The following is a 15,274-nucleotide window of genomic DNA, read 5'->3' on the forward strand; positions in this document are numbered from 1 at the left end:
ACCGAAAATGAAAAATACACTAGGCCGAAAACCGAAACCGAAACAGCACCTATACCGAAAATGACTGTTTTTAAAAAATATTTTCATACAGCAGATGGTCAGAGACTGGGGACATATTACAGGAGATGGTCAGAGACTGCAGGCATGGTACAGGAGATGGTCAGAGACTGAAGGCATGGTACAGGAGATGGTCAGAGACTGCAGGCATGGTACAGGAGATGGTCAGAGACTGCAGGCATGGTACAGGAGATGGTCAGAGACTGCGGACATGGTACAGGAGATGGTCAGAGACTGCGGACATGGTACAGGAGATGGTCAGAGACTGCGGACATGGTACAGGAGATGGTCAGAGACTGTGGACATGGTACAGGAGATGGTCAGAGACTGCGGACATGGTACAGGAGATGGTCAGAGACTGCGGACATGGTACAGGAGAGATCAAAGCAGCCTCACCAGTTCCCCTCAGATGCAGCCTGCCTGATAAAAATACATGCAGAGTGTTTTCCATGTATTCCAATGGCTTTAGTTCACACCATGCAGTCAGTTTCCGGTGCGGAAACTGACTGCATGGTGTGAACTTGAGCCATTGGAATACATGGAAAACACTGTGCATGCATTTTGTGCAAAAAAAAAAGCACACGGAACTGCATCTGGTGTGAACTGGCCCCAAGCAAGCTACCTGGTTCCGTTCCAACAGACTTCTATTGGGAATGCTCATATTGTTACCTCTACTAGCAATAACTTAACCCTTCCCCATTCTATCACATGGTGATAAAAACCTAGCTGGGTCAAAATCAAGATTATTTTTTTTTTTTTTTTATATATGGCCAATAAAGGGAGTACAGCCTTTGTCCTGTGACCTGGTTTATATAGCATGGCTACATTTACACAAGTGGCCAGAGGTAGATAGTTTCAGACTTGTACTTTATTTTTATTTTTTTTTGGGCCAGTTTGATATATGCAGTAAGCAGCATGTTGCATCAAGTACCAATGTGGTCTCTGCAATCAATTTGATTAGTTCTATTACTTTGTCCTAAAAAGGGATGATTAAGGCACACTGCCACCAAATATGTATTAAGGATCCAATGTAACACATGCATCTCCACTTACCCATGCCCGGATCAGTGCGGTGATCTCCGTGTGTCATGGAGCTGTGCATTGAATTTCCCGGGCAGCTGCAGTAACAATGTCCCGCCTCCTGTAATCACGTCACGCTGATTCAATGTCCCGCCATTGGATCAGTGTACCGTCTGTCACAGGAGGCGGGACATTGTTACTGCAGCCGCCCAGGCAATTCAATGCACAGCTCCGTGACACACGGAGATCACCGCACTGTCGGGTGGGAGGAAAGGAGGAGGGAGGACGGAGGAGGAGCCAGGAAAATACCCGTGCAATGGGCGGCACCAGGGGGGTGGAGCCCCGCACAGGCCCCACCCCCATTTCCGGCCCCGTTATCGGCAAGATTTTCCTTTCGGCAATTTGCCGAAAACACCATTTTCGGCCGATATGTTTTCGGTGGCCGAAATTTCGGTGCATCCCTAATTATTAACCACTTGCCAACCTGCTCACGCAGCTATATTGCGGCAGGTCGGCTCTCCTGTGCAAACTGATGTACCTGTATGTCATAAAAGCAGGATAGCGGGTACGTGCCCGCCGTGTGCTGCGGGAGCGTGCCCGCGAAACTCGATATCTGCCGGCGGTCTACGATTGTGGCAAGGAGAGGCAGAAAGGAGAACTGCCTATGTAAACAAGGCATTTCCCTGTTCTGCCTATTGACATCACAGAGATCTACTGCTCCCAGTCATCACGAGCAGTTATCTCTGTCATGTTTCATTAAGCCCACCCCCACTAGTTAGAACACGCTTAACCCCTTGATGGCACCCCCTTGATGGCACCCCCTAGGGTTAACCCCTTCCCTACCAGTGTCATTTTTACATTGATAAGTGTATTTTTACAGCACTGATCAATGTATAATGTCCTTGGTCCCCAAAAAACGTAATGTGGGGTCAGATTTGTCTGCCACAATGTCGCAGTCCCACTAAAAATCACAGATCGCCGCCATTACCTGTAAAAATAATTAAAAAAATAAAAGTCCCTAAATCTATCCCGTAGTTTGTAGACGTGATAACTTTTGCGTAAAACAATCAATATACGCCTATTGCGATTTTTTTTTTTTACCAAAAATATGTAGAACATATATGGGCCTAAACTGATGAATACATTTTTTTAGGATATGTATTATAGCAGAAAGAAAAACATCTTTTTTTTTTTCAAAATTTTATTTTTTTGTTTATAATTGTAAAAAAGAAAAACCGCAGAGGTGATCAAATACCATCAAAAAAGAAAATTCTATTTGTGGTGGAAAAAAAAAGATGTCAAAAGATTTTTTTTGGGTACAATGGCGCACGACCGCGCAATTGTCAAAGCAAAGCAGTGCAGAATCGCAAAAAAATGACCTGGTCATTAAGGGGTCAAATTCTTATGGGGCTGAAGTGGTTAAGGCTATAAAATGATTGGAAAACAAACACTGACATGCCAAGGCTCATTATAGAGGACTAAGTGATTGGGCACATGTCATGATATCCCACATTCTCTCTCAGAAGCAGCCCCACCATGACTGCTAATTACAAATATATAAAATGTAGGCAGAGATGTAACACACTATCTCTACAACACCCTCCCCCTTGTAATATCTCCACAGCGAATGTACATTGTGTCCTGTATTCTCCCGTATTATCATGCAATATGTATTTGTGTTTTAGAAAATGAAACCATTCAGCATCTCCTCCTTGTACACGAGGACGCCTGAACAGAACACCAGCTAACCCTTCTGAGGAGGAAGCGGGTGCGTTCCACGCTCTCCTCCAATCAGAGCCCACTCGCTATCACCCAATCTACAGGCGACGCTGCTGACGTGCCCTCACCCGGAAGCGGAAGTGTGCAGCTGCTGTGCAGGACGGAGGCCCTGGGGGCCCGCGGGGAAGATGCCAGTTGCCGTGATGGCGGAAAATCCGGTGTCCTATCAGAGGCTTCTAGAACAGTGCGAGGAACAGGAGCTGGAGGTGTGTGATGTGTGTTCATAGAGGGGGAGGGGTGCGTTCTCCTCTGTGGAAGTCCTGTGTACAGGGAGGGCTGGCTGTGGGAACTCACACTATGGACACATTTGTAGTAGAATGATTAGTAATAGCAAAGCTCAGTGTTCCATAGCAGCCTGTGAGAATGGATCTGTCATTGTGTGACTACTGGGCGGTGATAGGTGTGTGCTCTGTGTTAACCTTTAACCACTTGCTTACTGGGCACTTTCAGCCCCTTCCTGCCCAGGCCAACTTTCAGCCCCTTCCTGCCCAGGCCAACTTTCAGCCCCTTCCTGCCCAGGCCAACTTTCAGCCCCTTCCTGCCCAGGCCAACTTTCAGCCCCTTCCTGCCCAGGCCAACTTTCAGCCCCTTCCTGCCCAGGCCAACTTTCAGCTTTCTGCGTGTTGTCACACAAATAGAGCTATCTTTTGGTTGTATTTAATCACTTTTTTTTTTTTTAACAGATGAAAAAAGACCAAAAATCTTGAACACCCCCACCCCCCAAAAAACAAAACAAAAAAACAAAACCTTTTCATAGTTTGTTATAAACAGGTAATTTTTCTCCTTCACTGATGTGCGCTGATGAGGCTGCACTGATAGGTTGCTACTGGTGGGCAATGAGTGGCAGCACTGATGGGACTGCACTGATGTCTCTTTCACACAAGCAGCCAGTTATCGGCTCTACTCGAGCTGTAAGCGTGAGGAAAGGAATGCCGATAACTGGATTGTGTTTACGTCATGATCAGCTGTGATTGGACACAGCTGATCACATGGTAAAGGGCCACTGTTAATGGCCTTTTACCCTGATCTGTGACCTAAGGACACAGCGACCACAGAGTGTGCCGCTCAGCATATGATGTCCTCCCATACTGGCCGGCCATGCTGTAGCTGTCATGCGGTTGGCAAGTGGTTAAAGTTGAAGTTTAAAGGGATTGTAAAGTAATTTTTTTGCCTTAAAATAACAAACATGTTATACTTTCATCCACTGTGCAGCTCGTTTTGCACAGAGTGGCCCCGAACCTGCTCTTCTGGGGTCCCTCGGCGGCTGTCTCGGCTTCCTCCCTCAGGTGCTTCTCACATTCATGCAAGCTCCCTCGCATGGTGAGAAGCACCTGCGGGCGCGCTCCTGTGATACAGCCGGCGGCTATAGCCGCTCGCTGTATCACACGGCCCCGCCCCTGGCACGCCGCGTAATTGGATGTGATTGACGGCAGTGCGAGCTAATGGCTGCGCTGACTTCAATCCATCTACTCCAGCCAATCAGCGGCCAGGCTAAGTGAAGAAGAGGGGCGAGCGCAGGACTTTCGAGGGGTCAGGTAAGTATAAGGGGGGGGGGGGGGCTGGGGGCGCTGGCACTGTGAGATGGTTTTTCACTTTAATGCATAGAATGCATTAAGGTGAAAAAACATTTACCTTTACAACCCCTTTAATGTTTTGCCTTCCCTCTTCCCTTCTATTTTTATTACACACCTTATTATAAATCCTCTAATGTCTTCACTGAATCTCTGTACACCTATATGCGATACAGGCAGATCATGGCTGATGGAAGGAGCTACTAGGTGTGGGCTGGCTCTTGAGAAGAGTTATGTAAATATTAAAGGATAGGTTCACCTTTTAGTTAGGGTATAACATATTGCTTCACAGCAGCCCCCCTCCCCATGACAGCGGGTGGGGGATTCTCTCCACCTGCATAGCAGCATCATGCATTCATAGAGATCTGTGAATGAATAAACTTCAAGCCCGCCTGCCACATCGGCCTCCAGCTTGTAGTTCTCAATGGAGTACAAATGCACTGATCATTGAGCTTGTAGTCCATTCACTCCAAAATCATGTGCATTTATTATTATTTTTTTTTTTTACAAAGGTGAACTTATTCTTTAAAATGCTTTGATGTTTAAAAGTCAGTTTGGAGGAGTGGATGTTCCTAGTTAGGCTTTGTTTGAATGCAGACTATCCTAGGTAACGCCCATATGTGATGCTGAACCTCAGTGAAAGAGCTTAAATCTAATGAATGAAGGGGACAGACAGGATGGGGAGGAATGAGCCAGGAAATGAGGCAGGTCCTATATGATTTGATGCAGCTTCTAATGTACACTGCTGGCTGGGGTTCAGCTTTTAAAGTAGATTCAAAGCCAAAACTTTTCATAGGGGAAGGTTTAAAACTTCTGCCCGGTTATCTTTTTTGCTGTCTGTATGCCACTGAAGATCTTTAAAAGAGAAGTATGTTGGTTTTTAAGAATCATCCTTACCTAGGTGGATGCTGCATCTGTCCCCCGGCACCTCTAACACTGAGAGCCGAGCGATCAAACACCGCCGATGGCTCAGTTCTCACAGCTCCGTGAGCAGAGATCTGATGACTGTCAGTCAGCGGCTCTCTGCTTACCCAACATGTACAGTGTACAGCAGGGCTCGACAAACCCCAGGCGCCAAGTCACCATGGTGACAAGAAATTGCATCCTGTCGCCTGGGCTGCAGCTCAAATGCTCTACACACCCAGTGAGCACTTGAGGTAAATCATCCAATTTGTCCCATTGGATGACTTGCCTCAACATGGGAGAAGTCAAAGATCACCAGGCACAGTGTCGCCCCCTCACATCTGCTTTAAACCTCTATTTGCTGTACTACCATGTTGCAATTGCGTGCATTGCACTGCAATCATGGGTTCAAATAGGTTGTCTCCTCACCCCCCAATCGCCTTCTCATCACGTCAAGCACTGATGAGAAAGCAATACAGAGCTGCCTGCTTTAACCCCTTGTTTTTTTTATACTGCACAACATTGCAGGGCGCTTGCAGAGTGGCCTCATTCACTTTATTGGGTCATGCTTGGCAGGTGCTACACCCACCAACCATGACAGGGCGTATAACTTCTGCTGTGACATGTGTACACCCCTGGCCACTGCAGCTTAAGAGGGTGTGGTTGGGAAAGGGAAGATAATACAAAACCTCTCAACTAGGGATGAGCTCTGGCGTGTTCATACTCCAGGTCCAGAGCCTGCCAGGAAGTTGGCGCAGCTCTGCGCTAATCACAGGCAGTGAGTCATTTCCCGATTTCTGCAGCCGCGCATCGGGGCAATGTCTCACTGCCTGTGATTAGCACAGCGCTGCGCCGACTTCCTGGCGGGCTCTGCACGTGGCGTATGCGAACACGCCGGAGCTCATCCTTAATCTTAACTATGGGGTTTTACTACCCAACTGCAAATATAAATGAACCCTTACTCTTCTTAGCCCCCTTTAAGTCTGCTTTCACACTGAAGTGCTGCCAGTACATCTGCAACTTTTCTGGGTTAGCAACGCTTTGCCATAGGCTTCTACTTTATACTGCAGGTGTGGTGCACTTTCTGAAAGTGCACCAAAACTCCTGCATTCAGAAAGTGCACCAAACTTGCAGGAGATAATAGAAGTCTATTGCTAAGCACAGTAAAGCTGCGGGTACACTGCACCCGCCGTGTGGGTAAACTGCAATTTATCAGTGTGAAAGCAGCTTTATACTATTATGCCCAGTGTATTGTTTCACTGACCTGAAGATCTTTGTTTCTGCTGCTGGCACCACTCTGTAGACCGCTAGCTGAAATAAGAGGTGGAGTGCAGTTGGTATCACTCCACATGGAACAGGGGCCAGCACTACAGAGGAGGCATCGGCTTACGTGGCTGTTGCTCCCTACTACAGCTCCAACTTTATAAGTAGTCCCTCTGCATTGCATTCTGTTTGATGCTCTGGAATGGTGGGCCAGCAAGCCCAGACTGCTATCTACCAGTCACTTGTCTGCGATCTACAGGTTGCTGACCTCCGGCCTAACCCTGCCTGACAGATAAAATGTTATCTATACTTAAACGTTGAATTTTTATTTTTTTCTATCTGCAAACATAAAACAAAATAATTTCATGCAAAGACAAAGCAGATTTCATAACCAATGTTTCTAGTGAATACGTTTTTCTGCTCTCTGTGGGTAATGAGTGTTGGATCCCATTGACCTTACCATATGCATATTCAGATTATCTCCCACTGCCTTCTCTACATTGCTCAGCTTCTTTTATCTGTTTCTGTTGCCCAGGCTCCTGGAGGTGTGGCTACTCCCAACGTCTACAGCCAGCTGCTGGTTCTGTATCTTTTACACAATGATATGTAAGTGGTTTCATTACTTTATTATCTATATTAAGTTTTTTTTATAATAAATTACATTTAATGCTTTTGTGCCTTTTTATAGGAATAATGCTCGTTATTTGTGGAAAAGGATCCCACAGCCTGTTAAATCTGTAAGTATTCCATTAACCCCCCCCCCCCCCCCCCAAACAAAAACGGATTATTATCAAGGTGTGCCACGAAGTAGCGCAGCAAGGGGAAAACTATTATAAATGGCAAATTTACAAAAGCAAATCTATTGTGGGGCTCTCTGGTCATGTCAGGGGGAAAAAGGGGGTTATGTGGTGGTGCTGTACCTAAGACAATAGAAATATTAATTATTTGCAAACTTTTGGACTTTCTCCTTGATCTCTTTATATGAAGGATAGAATGCTTGTTCACAGTGAAAGACTCACTGAAGTGACTAGCTCCAGGTGATATACAACGAGGAAACAAATCCTCCTAATCCTAAGCTGTACCTGTTTATCTGCAGCTCTCTCTTCTATAGCCATCTAAAGTACACAGATCAGATGGTAGCTGCATAGGGAAACATGCACATCTAAGCCCACGTACACACGGTCAGAGATTTTGCCAACCAAATCCATCGGATTTTGCCCGTCGGATTTAGTCCGACGGATTGTGTCCGAAACTGTTGCATACACACGGTCGGGCCAAGTTGACGAAAAATCAGATCTTTCAGAACGTGATGGGACTACATTCAGGCTAGTAGCCAATAGCTTTGATGTAGGAATTTGATCTGAGCATGCGTGGCACTTGGTCCAATGAAAATGCTCTACACATGATCGGATTAGGTCCGTCCGGCCCAGTTGGTCGGGAAATATTTCCAACAAGTTGGAAAATTGGGTTGGACGGAGATTCGGACGGAATCAGTCCGATTCATACCACACACAGTCGGATTATCTGACGACACGGTCCGATAAGACTCATTCCGACAGATTCTCCGACCGTGTGTACAAGGGCTAAGAAGACAAAATAGAGGGTTAACTGCCCGTTAACACCAGAACGCTGTGCGGGAATCCCACAATCCGTGCATGTTTCTTGCACCATGTATAAAACCCATCGCAGTTGCCATCTGCAGTGGATGTCAATGTTAACACCTCATTCGTAGGTCACTAATGCAGTACAGAAGTACCATGCAATCTGGTTGCAGTGTTTTTTATTTTTTTTTTTTTTTTTATTTTTTTTATTGTAGTGCATGCACTACTTTGAGGCAGTCCAGGCAATTCAAATCATTAAAAATGACTGGGCTCAAATCACACTGCTCCACAAGCAACACGTTCATGTGAGATTCCTGGTGTGAGCCGGCCCTAATATCCCTACCACCCCCCTCATCCTCACTTTCTTATAAAGGTAAGGACTGTCACCAGTATGCACGAGGGAAAAATTAGGATGAAGCAAAACTATAAAGCAGAAAATATGGTTTTGAAATATAGACCCTGTCATGGAAGACATACAGAAATACTCTAACCAGTAAATGTAACAGTTTTTTGCTAATCGTCTTCCAGGACAGCTACCTGATATGATAAACAAGAACTTGTCATACCTTAGGGAGGGAATACAACCTGTAAAACTTTCAAAGGCCAAATCTTGGCTAGATATCAATTCCACTTGGTAACACTCTACCAAAGCACAGTTTGTAGACCATACAGTAGTTTTGGAGATCTCTTCTTAAGATAATGCTGCACTTGGACCCCTTTCACACTAGGGCATTTTGCAGGCGCTGTAGCGTTAGAAATAGCGCCTGCAATCCACCCTCAAACTGCTGCTCCATTCATTCCAGTGTGAAAGCATGAGGGCTTTCACACTGGAGCGGTGTGCTGGCAGGACGTCAGGAAAAGTCCTGCCAGCAGCTTCTTTGGAGCAGTGTGTTTACCGCTCCTCCACCGCTGCTCCCCATTGAAATCAATGGGGCAGCGCTGCATTACCTCCGGGAAAACGCTGCTATTGTGGACGGTTTTAACCCTTTCTCGGCCGCTAGCAGGGAAAAAAGTGCCCCCCGCTAGCAGCCGAAATGCGCTGCAAATCCGACAGTAAAACGGCGCTAAAAATAGCAGCGTTTTACCGCCAATGCTATGGGCGTGGCAGTGTGAAAGGGGTCTTATGGTCCACAAAGTAATCGGAGATCTTGTGGAATGTGCCTTTATCTTAGACAGAGTCTGAAGACTTGTGCTGTCATGTGCATAAAGGATCGCTTCCCTAATCCATCTAGCTTTGGAACTTTGAAAGTCTTAACCACTTCGGCTTTCACACCTCATTACCCCTTATGGACCAGAGCAATTTCCAAATTTCTGCTATGAGCCCATTTGGCGATAACTTTGTCATTACTTAAAGGGTAAGTAAGTTCACCTTTACAGAAAAATCTGTGAGGTGAACTTACACAGGACCCCCCTCCTCATCTTCTCCACCCCCCCCCCCCACACAGGACCCCCTTCTCTTCACACCCCCCCCCCTTACACAGGACCCCCCTCCTCATCTTCTCCACACCGCCCCCCCCCCCCCCCAAGTCCTGCTGACCTGCATGGCGACGATCTGCTGTTATGAGCCCTGGTATAGCCCCACCTCACGGTTCTGGGGCTTAGAAATCCCCAGAGCTTAATCTCCCAAACATACCGTATCAGGAGGGATGTTTAAGAGTATTTTAATTGGTCTGATTGATTGGCACCGATCAGTCAGAACCTGCATAACCCGCCCTCTCAGCAGTTAAGAAGGTGAGAGAAAGCTGAGGATTTCTAAGTACCGGAGCTGTGAGGTGGCTGTACCAGGGCTCATAATGTCAGATTGCTTCCATGCTGGTCAGCTGGGCTGGTGGAGGAGGAGAGGGGGTCCGGTGTAAGTTCATCTTAAAGATTTTTCTGTAAAGGTGAACTTGCACTTTAGCATAACAACGTAATACATATATTGTTTTTGTAAGGACAAACACGGCCTTTTTTGTGACTATCGCAACAATAATATTTTTTTCACGATCTTTACACAATTAAACATAATAAAGCTAAACAAAAGCATTTTTTTTGAGCAGTGTTAGTTTAAACATAGTGTTACTGCATATAAAGTGTGCCTTTTATTCTTTCATTTGTCCTGTTAAAAACAAGACTAAAATATATCATTTTGGTACAAAGCATTGCAAAGTTATTTACAAATGAAGTAAAGTGGGTTTTTTCAATTTTGCACTTTTTTTCAGTGTGATGCGTGTAAATATATGTAAAAGGTGTAAAAATATTATTAACTTTCAGACCGGACCATTTTGCTGGCTTAAGACCAGACCACTTTTTATGATTCGGCACCGCGTCGCTTTAACTGACAATTACGCGGTCGTGCGACGTGGCTCCCAAACAAAATTGACGTCTTTTTTTTCCCCCACAAATCGAGCTTTCCTGACAGACTCCATGGCAGCAACGTGTGGGTTAAGTCCCGCCTCCACTACCCTATAGGACACTACTCCCATAAATCTTTGCTCCCTGCCCATGGCCGTGTTCTTTTTTTGTCCTCCTCCGTAGGACCAGACGTATGGTCTTTCTACCTGAAGATTGCTCCCACACGGTTCCGTCGTTGGTTTGGCCGAAAAGCGACTGTGGACGAAGTTGTCGCATATCTCCGTTAAGCCCTAGCTACTAGCGGGGTATGGAGTGGGCAGTTGGATATAAGCGCTGGAGGAAAGCCAGGAGCCTAGCCACTGGCAGGCAGGCTGCGCATTTGGTCGGATAGCCCAGCTAAATAGCAGGTGACCTATTGTGCCCTAAGAAGTCCGGTATGTATTTTGCTTACCTTCGGCCTGGAGACGTTCGTGTGGGAGCGGTAAGATTGTTCCTCTTTTTTCATGGCAGCAGTTTGTGTTTGTTCTTTGCCTTCTTCCCTTCTTTTCTGTTCGTTTTTTCCTGTGTATAGGTATATGGGTTTAGACATTGCGGTCGGATTAGCCTGCGTTCCAGCCGTCGCTCACTTCCTGGTTTTTCGTTAATACGTTCGTTCTGCGCATGCGCGAGTACGACTCAGGATCGAGGCTTGGTTCGCGCATGCGCGATAGCGGCAAAGTGACGCTATTCGCGCATGCGCGGTAGCGGCGCACGGGACGCGGTGATGACGTCATTAAGGCGCCTTATTTAAACATGGGATATAGCCTGCAAGCCTTGGGAATGCTTGCAGGTTATTTCGTGACTTCCCCTTGTCCAGGTTCTCTGCTGTGGAGGTAGGTGGCCTTCTGGGAAGATGGGGGTGGGCATGTGTGTGTGTTTATAGCATCCTCAGCCTTACTTATATGTCTTTGCAGCAGTTATGGAGACCCTTAGAGATACGGAATCACATCCGCCTCTATGTGGCCAGCCCTCTCATAATAGGTACTGTCTGGGGGGGAAGTAAGGGGGGGGGGGAAGTAAGGGGGGGGGGGGGAGGGGTCCGGTATTAGTCAGTCTGTTATCTTTCCTTATCTGTATGTCTCTTCTATCTCTGTCTTAGCCCATCTAGATCAGAACAGCAACGCAGCTCAACGCACAGAGGAAGCGATTCTTCTAAATCTTACCACCGGCACTCATATTCCAAGTCTAAGCATCACGGCTCACCCTCTAGATCTGGGCGCCGTAGCGAGGATCGATCTCGCTCCTCCAGGGCTCATTCCAGCCACTCAGTTATCAACTCTTGCTGGGGATGCAGATCACAAGTTCCCATTGGAAAATCCCTGTGTGACCTCTGCTTTTCCAAAGCCTCTAGTGAGAGAGGGGGTACGGACCAGCAACTAAGATCCCTTGTGGAAAAAGTGGTGAAGGAGTCCCTCAAGGGGATCGGGGCCAATCAGACCCCTGTGCCTCAATCAGAGTCACCTCAGTCACCAGTCAGGGAGTCGCATGCTCAAGAGCTCTGGGAATCCTCTTTAACCAGCCATCATTCAGCTGCTGCTTCAGACAGTGAATCTGAGGAAGATAGTCCCTGTGTGGGTTTTGATTTTGCTTTACTTTCCCCCTTGGTGAAGGCCATCAGAGAGGCTTTGAACTGGGAAGATGAGGTGGCTAATCCTTCCAAGCAAAGGAAGTATTTTAAGCAACTTAAAAGGGAGCGTCTTAACTTTCCATTTCTGTCTGAACTTGGTGAGGTCATCACCGATGAATGGAGTAAAGTGGAGAAAAAGAATAGTATGCTCTCAAAAGTCCTAAGGTTATATCCCTTTAAGGAGGATGAGGTCAAGCATCTGGAATCGGCTCCTCTTGTGGATGCAGCGGTGATGAGACTAGTAAAACATGTGACCCTTCCTTTGGAGGATACAGTTTCATTTAAGGATGCTTTAGATAGACGGATTGATTCCGATTTAAAGAGAGTCTACCTCACTGCCGGTATGGCATGCAAGCCAGCATTGGCTTTAGCGGCAATGTCCAAAGCCATGGAAGTCTGGACGGACGGTGTGGATGATACCCTCAGAAACATTTCGGAGGAAGTCGCTAAAAGTTCTCCTATTCAGGAGTTACGGCTTGCTTCGGCTTTTCTGGGGGAGGCTTCGATTGACATCATCCGCCTAGTGTCCCGGGTTATGCTTTCGGCTGTAACCGCAAAGCGGGCCCTATGGCTCCGTCCCTGGCTGGCTGATCCAGCTTCAAAACAGGTGTGGTGCCGTATCCCTTTCGAAGGTTCTTCCCTTTTTGGGAATAAATTGGATAGCGCCATATCCCGGGCCACTGGTGGTAAATCGGGGTTTCTTCCTCAGGACAGACGTCTAAAAAGCCAGAAGAGATTTTTTCCTAAAAAACAGTATCAGGAGCAAGCCAGGGAGGCCCGTAGCTATAGACCGGGTCGGGAATATTCTAGATCATGGAAATCAAGGCAGTCATCCTTCAAGAAATCTGCCAAGAGCAGTGCGACAGGAGAGAGGGAACCAACCAAATCTTTTTGAGATTGGGCCCGCTCAGATAGGCCAGGTGGGGGCTCATCTTCTACATTTTCGGCATGTCTGGGCGGCCTCAATCAAGGACTTCTGGACCGTCAGAACGGTCTCTTCAGGCCATTCTTGGACCTTCAGCAGGTCCCCAAGACTAAAGTTTGTTCCCACCTCCCTTCCAGCCTCAGAAGAAAAAAGGCAGATCTTGTTGGCCTACGTGAAATCTTTATTGGCTCAAGGCGCTGCCGTACCCGTGCCAGACGATCAACGAGGGAGAGGAATTTATTCTCCTCTTTTTATGGTCCAAAAGAAAAACGGTTCTTGGAGACCAGTCATAGACCTTACACATCTGAATTATTTTATCAGAAAGGAAAGGTTCAAGATGGAAACCTTGTCGACAATACAACAGTCAGTCCAGTCAGGCGACTGGATGATTTCAATAGATCTAAAGGACGCGTACTTTCATGTCCCTGTGGCAGAAGATTTTCAGCAGTTTCTGCGATTTTCAGTAGGAAAACTACATCTCCAGTTCGTTTGTCTCCCGTTCGGACTTTCAACATCCCCCCCGAGTGTTTTCAAAAGTGTTGTTGGCCGTAGTGGCTCTATTGAGAACCAAGGGAATTCGTCTTCACCACTATTTAGACGATCTTCTGCTGCTAGCCCAGGACAGAGACCGTCTGTTAGTGCACAAGGAGCAGGTCATCTCCACTCTTCAAGAATTCGGTTGGATCCTGAATCTAGAAAAGAGTCAGTTAATTCCTTCCCAGTCTCTGGTATTCCTAGGCGCACTCTTCAACACAGTGAGGGGTACCATCTCATTACCCGAGGAGAAAGTAGTGGTAATTCGGGACAGAATCCGTCCGGCCCTCTCAGCCTCCCATCTTCCGGCTCTTCAGTGCTTGAGAATTATTGGCACCATGGTGGCAACGATTCCGATGGTGAAGTGGGCCCAATGGAAGATGAGACCGTTTCAAAAAGGTTTTCTTCACCAATGGCTAGGCGACAAGACTCAACCTATCCGGATCACATCTTCAATGAGAATCTCTCTGCCCTGGTGGCTTCAGAAGGTGAACCTATTCAATTGTCATTCCATTCTCCCCATCTCGTGGATAACAATAACTTCGGATGCCAGCAACAGGGGCTGGGGCGCCCACTGTTTGTCGGAAGTAGCACAAGGCACCTGGGACTTCCCTTCCAGGGGGACGGTGTCGAATATTCTAGAATTGATGGCATCCTTTCAGGCACTCCTGGCCTTTCGTCATCTGGTCTCAGGAACCTCGGTCCTACTCAGACTAGACAACACAACAGCAGTGGCATATATAAGGAGACAAGGAGGTACTCGGAGTCTCTCCCTTCTTCAGGAGGTAGAGCCAATCATGTCTTGGGCTCAGAAGAACCTGGTCAACATTACAGCAACTTATGTTCCAGGAACACAGAATGTCCAGGCGGACTTTGTCTCGAGTCAGTCTGGACAACAACGAATGGTCCCTTCACGTAGAAGTTTTCAGGTGGATTCTAACATTGTGGTTCGTCCCAGAGGTCGACCTATTTGCCTCCCCTTGCAACAAGAAACTGGCAAGATACTATTCCAGGTTTCGGGATCCTCAGGCCTACGGAGTGGATGCTCTGACGGATCGATGGTGGTTCAACAAAGCCTACGCCTTTCCTCCAACTCCTATTATTCTACAGTTCCTGCGGAGACTCAAATCAGAAGCAGTAGAGGTGATAGCTGTAATACCTTATTGGCCCAACAGGCCATGGTTTCCGCTTCTAATGCTCCTCAGTGTCAGGGATCCGATTCCCTTACCTCTCAGATCCGATCTTCTGTCCCAGGGCTCGAAGCTCCATCCCTGCCCGGCCCATCTATGTCTGAGGGTCTGGTTTTTGAGAGGGGAAGGTTAGAGGCTCTGGGTTGTCCAAAGGAGGCCATCCCTACTCTCATGAGTGCTAGAAGGAAAAGTACCAACCAGGTGTATGAGAGGATTTGGTCTAGATTCACAAATCACTTATCTTCCAGGTCTTGCTCCAACGGTAATTTGACGGTTCAGGATGTTCTGAGTTTCTTACAGTCCGGACTAGACATTCCCCTATCTGTCAGCGCTCTTCGTGTGCAAGTCTCGGCAATTTCAGCCTTTTCTGGAGTATCTTGGGCTAAACATCCTTTGGTTCAGCAATTTTTTAAAGGAGCAATTAGACTTAG

The 15,274-nt window shown here is 47.0% G+C and overlaps 1 protein-coding gene across 1 annotated transcript in view; it reads left to right on the plus strand.

Annotated features, from left to right (window-relative positions):
* Nucleotides 1-2,900: 2,900 nt before the first annotated feature.
* The window catches only part of COPS8 (COP9 signalosome subunit 8), a 39,139-nt gene continuing 26,765 nt past the window's right edge, over nucleotides 2,901-15,274 (plus strand). The window contains exons 1-3 of the mRNA XM_077448241.1: nucleotides 2,901-3,062; nucleotides 7,129-7,199; nucleotides 7,282-7,330. Coding sequence (XP_077304367.1) covers nucleotides 2,985-3,062; nucleotides 7,129-7,199; nucleotides 7,282-7,330 — 198 coding nt within the window. The 5' untranslated portion in view covers nucleotides 2,901-2,984. The remainder of the gene's footprint in view (nucleotides 3,063-7,128; nucleotides 7,200-7,281; nucleotides 7,331-15,274) is intronic.

This window comes from Lithobates pipiens, unplaced genomic scaffold, assembly GCF_037356315.1.
Source record: "Lithobates pipiens isolate NorthernLeopardFrog02 unplaced genomic scaffold, aLitPip1_a1.2 Scaffold_22, whole genome shotgun sequence".
Taxonomy (NCBI): Eukaryota; Metazoa; Chordata; class Amphibia; order Anura; family Ranidae; genus Lithobates; species Lithobates pipiens.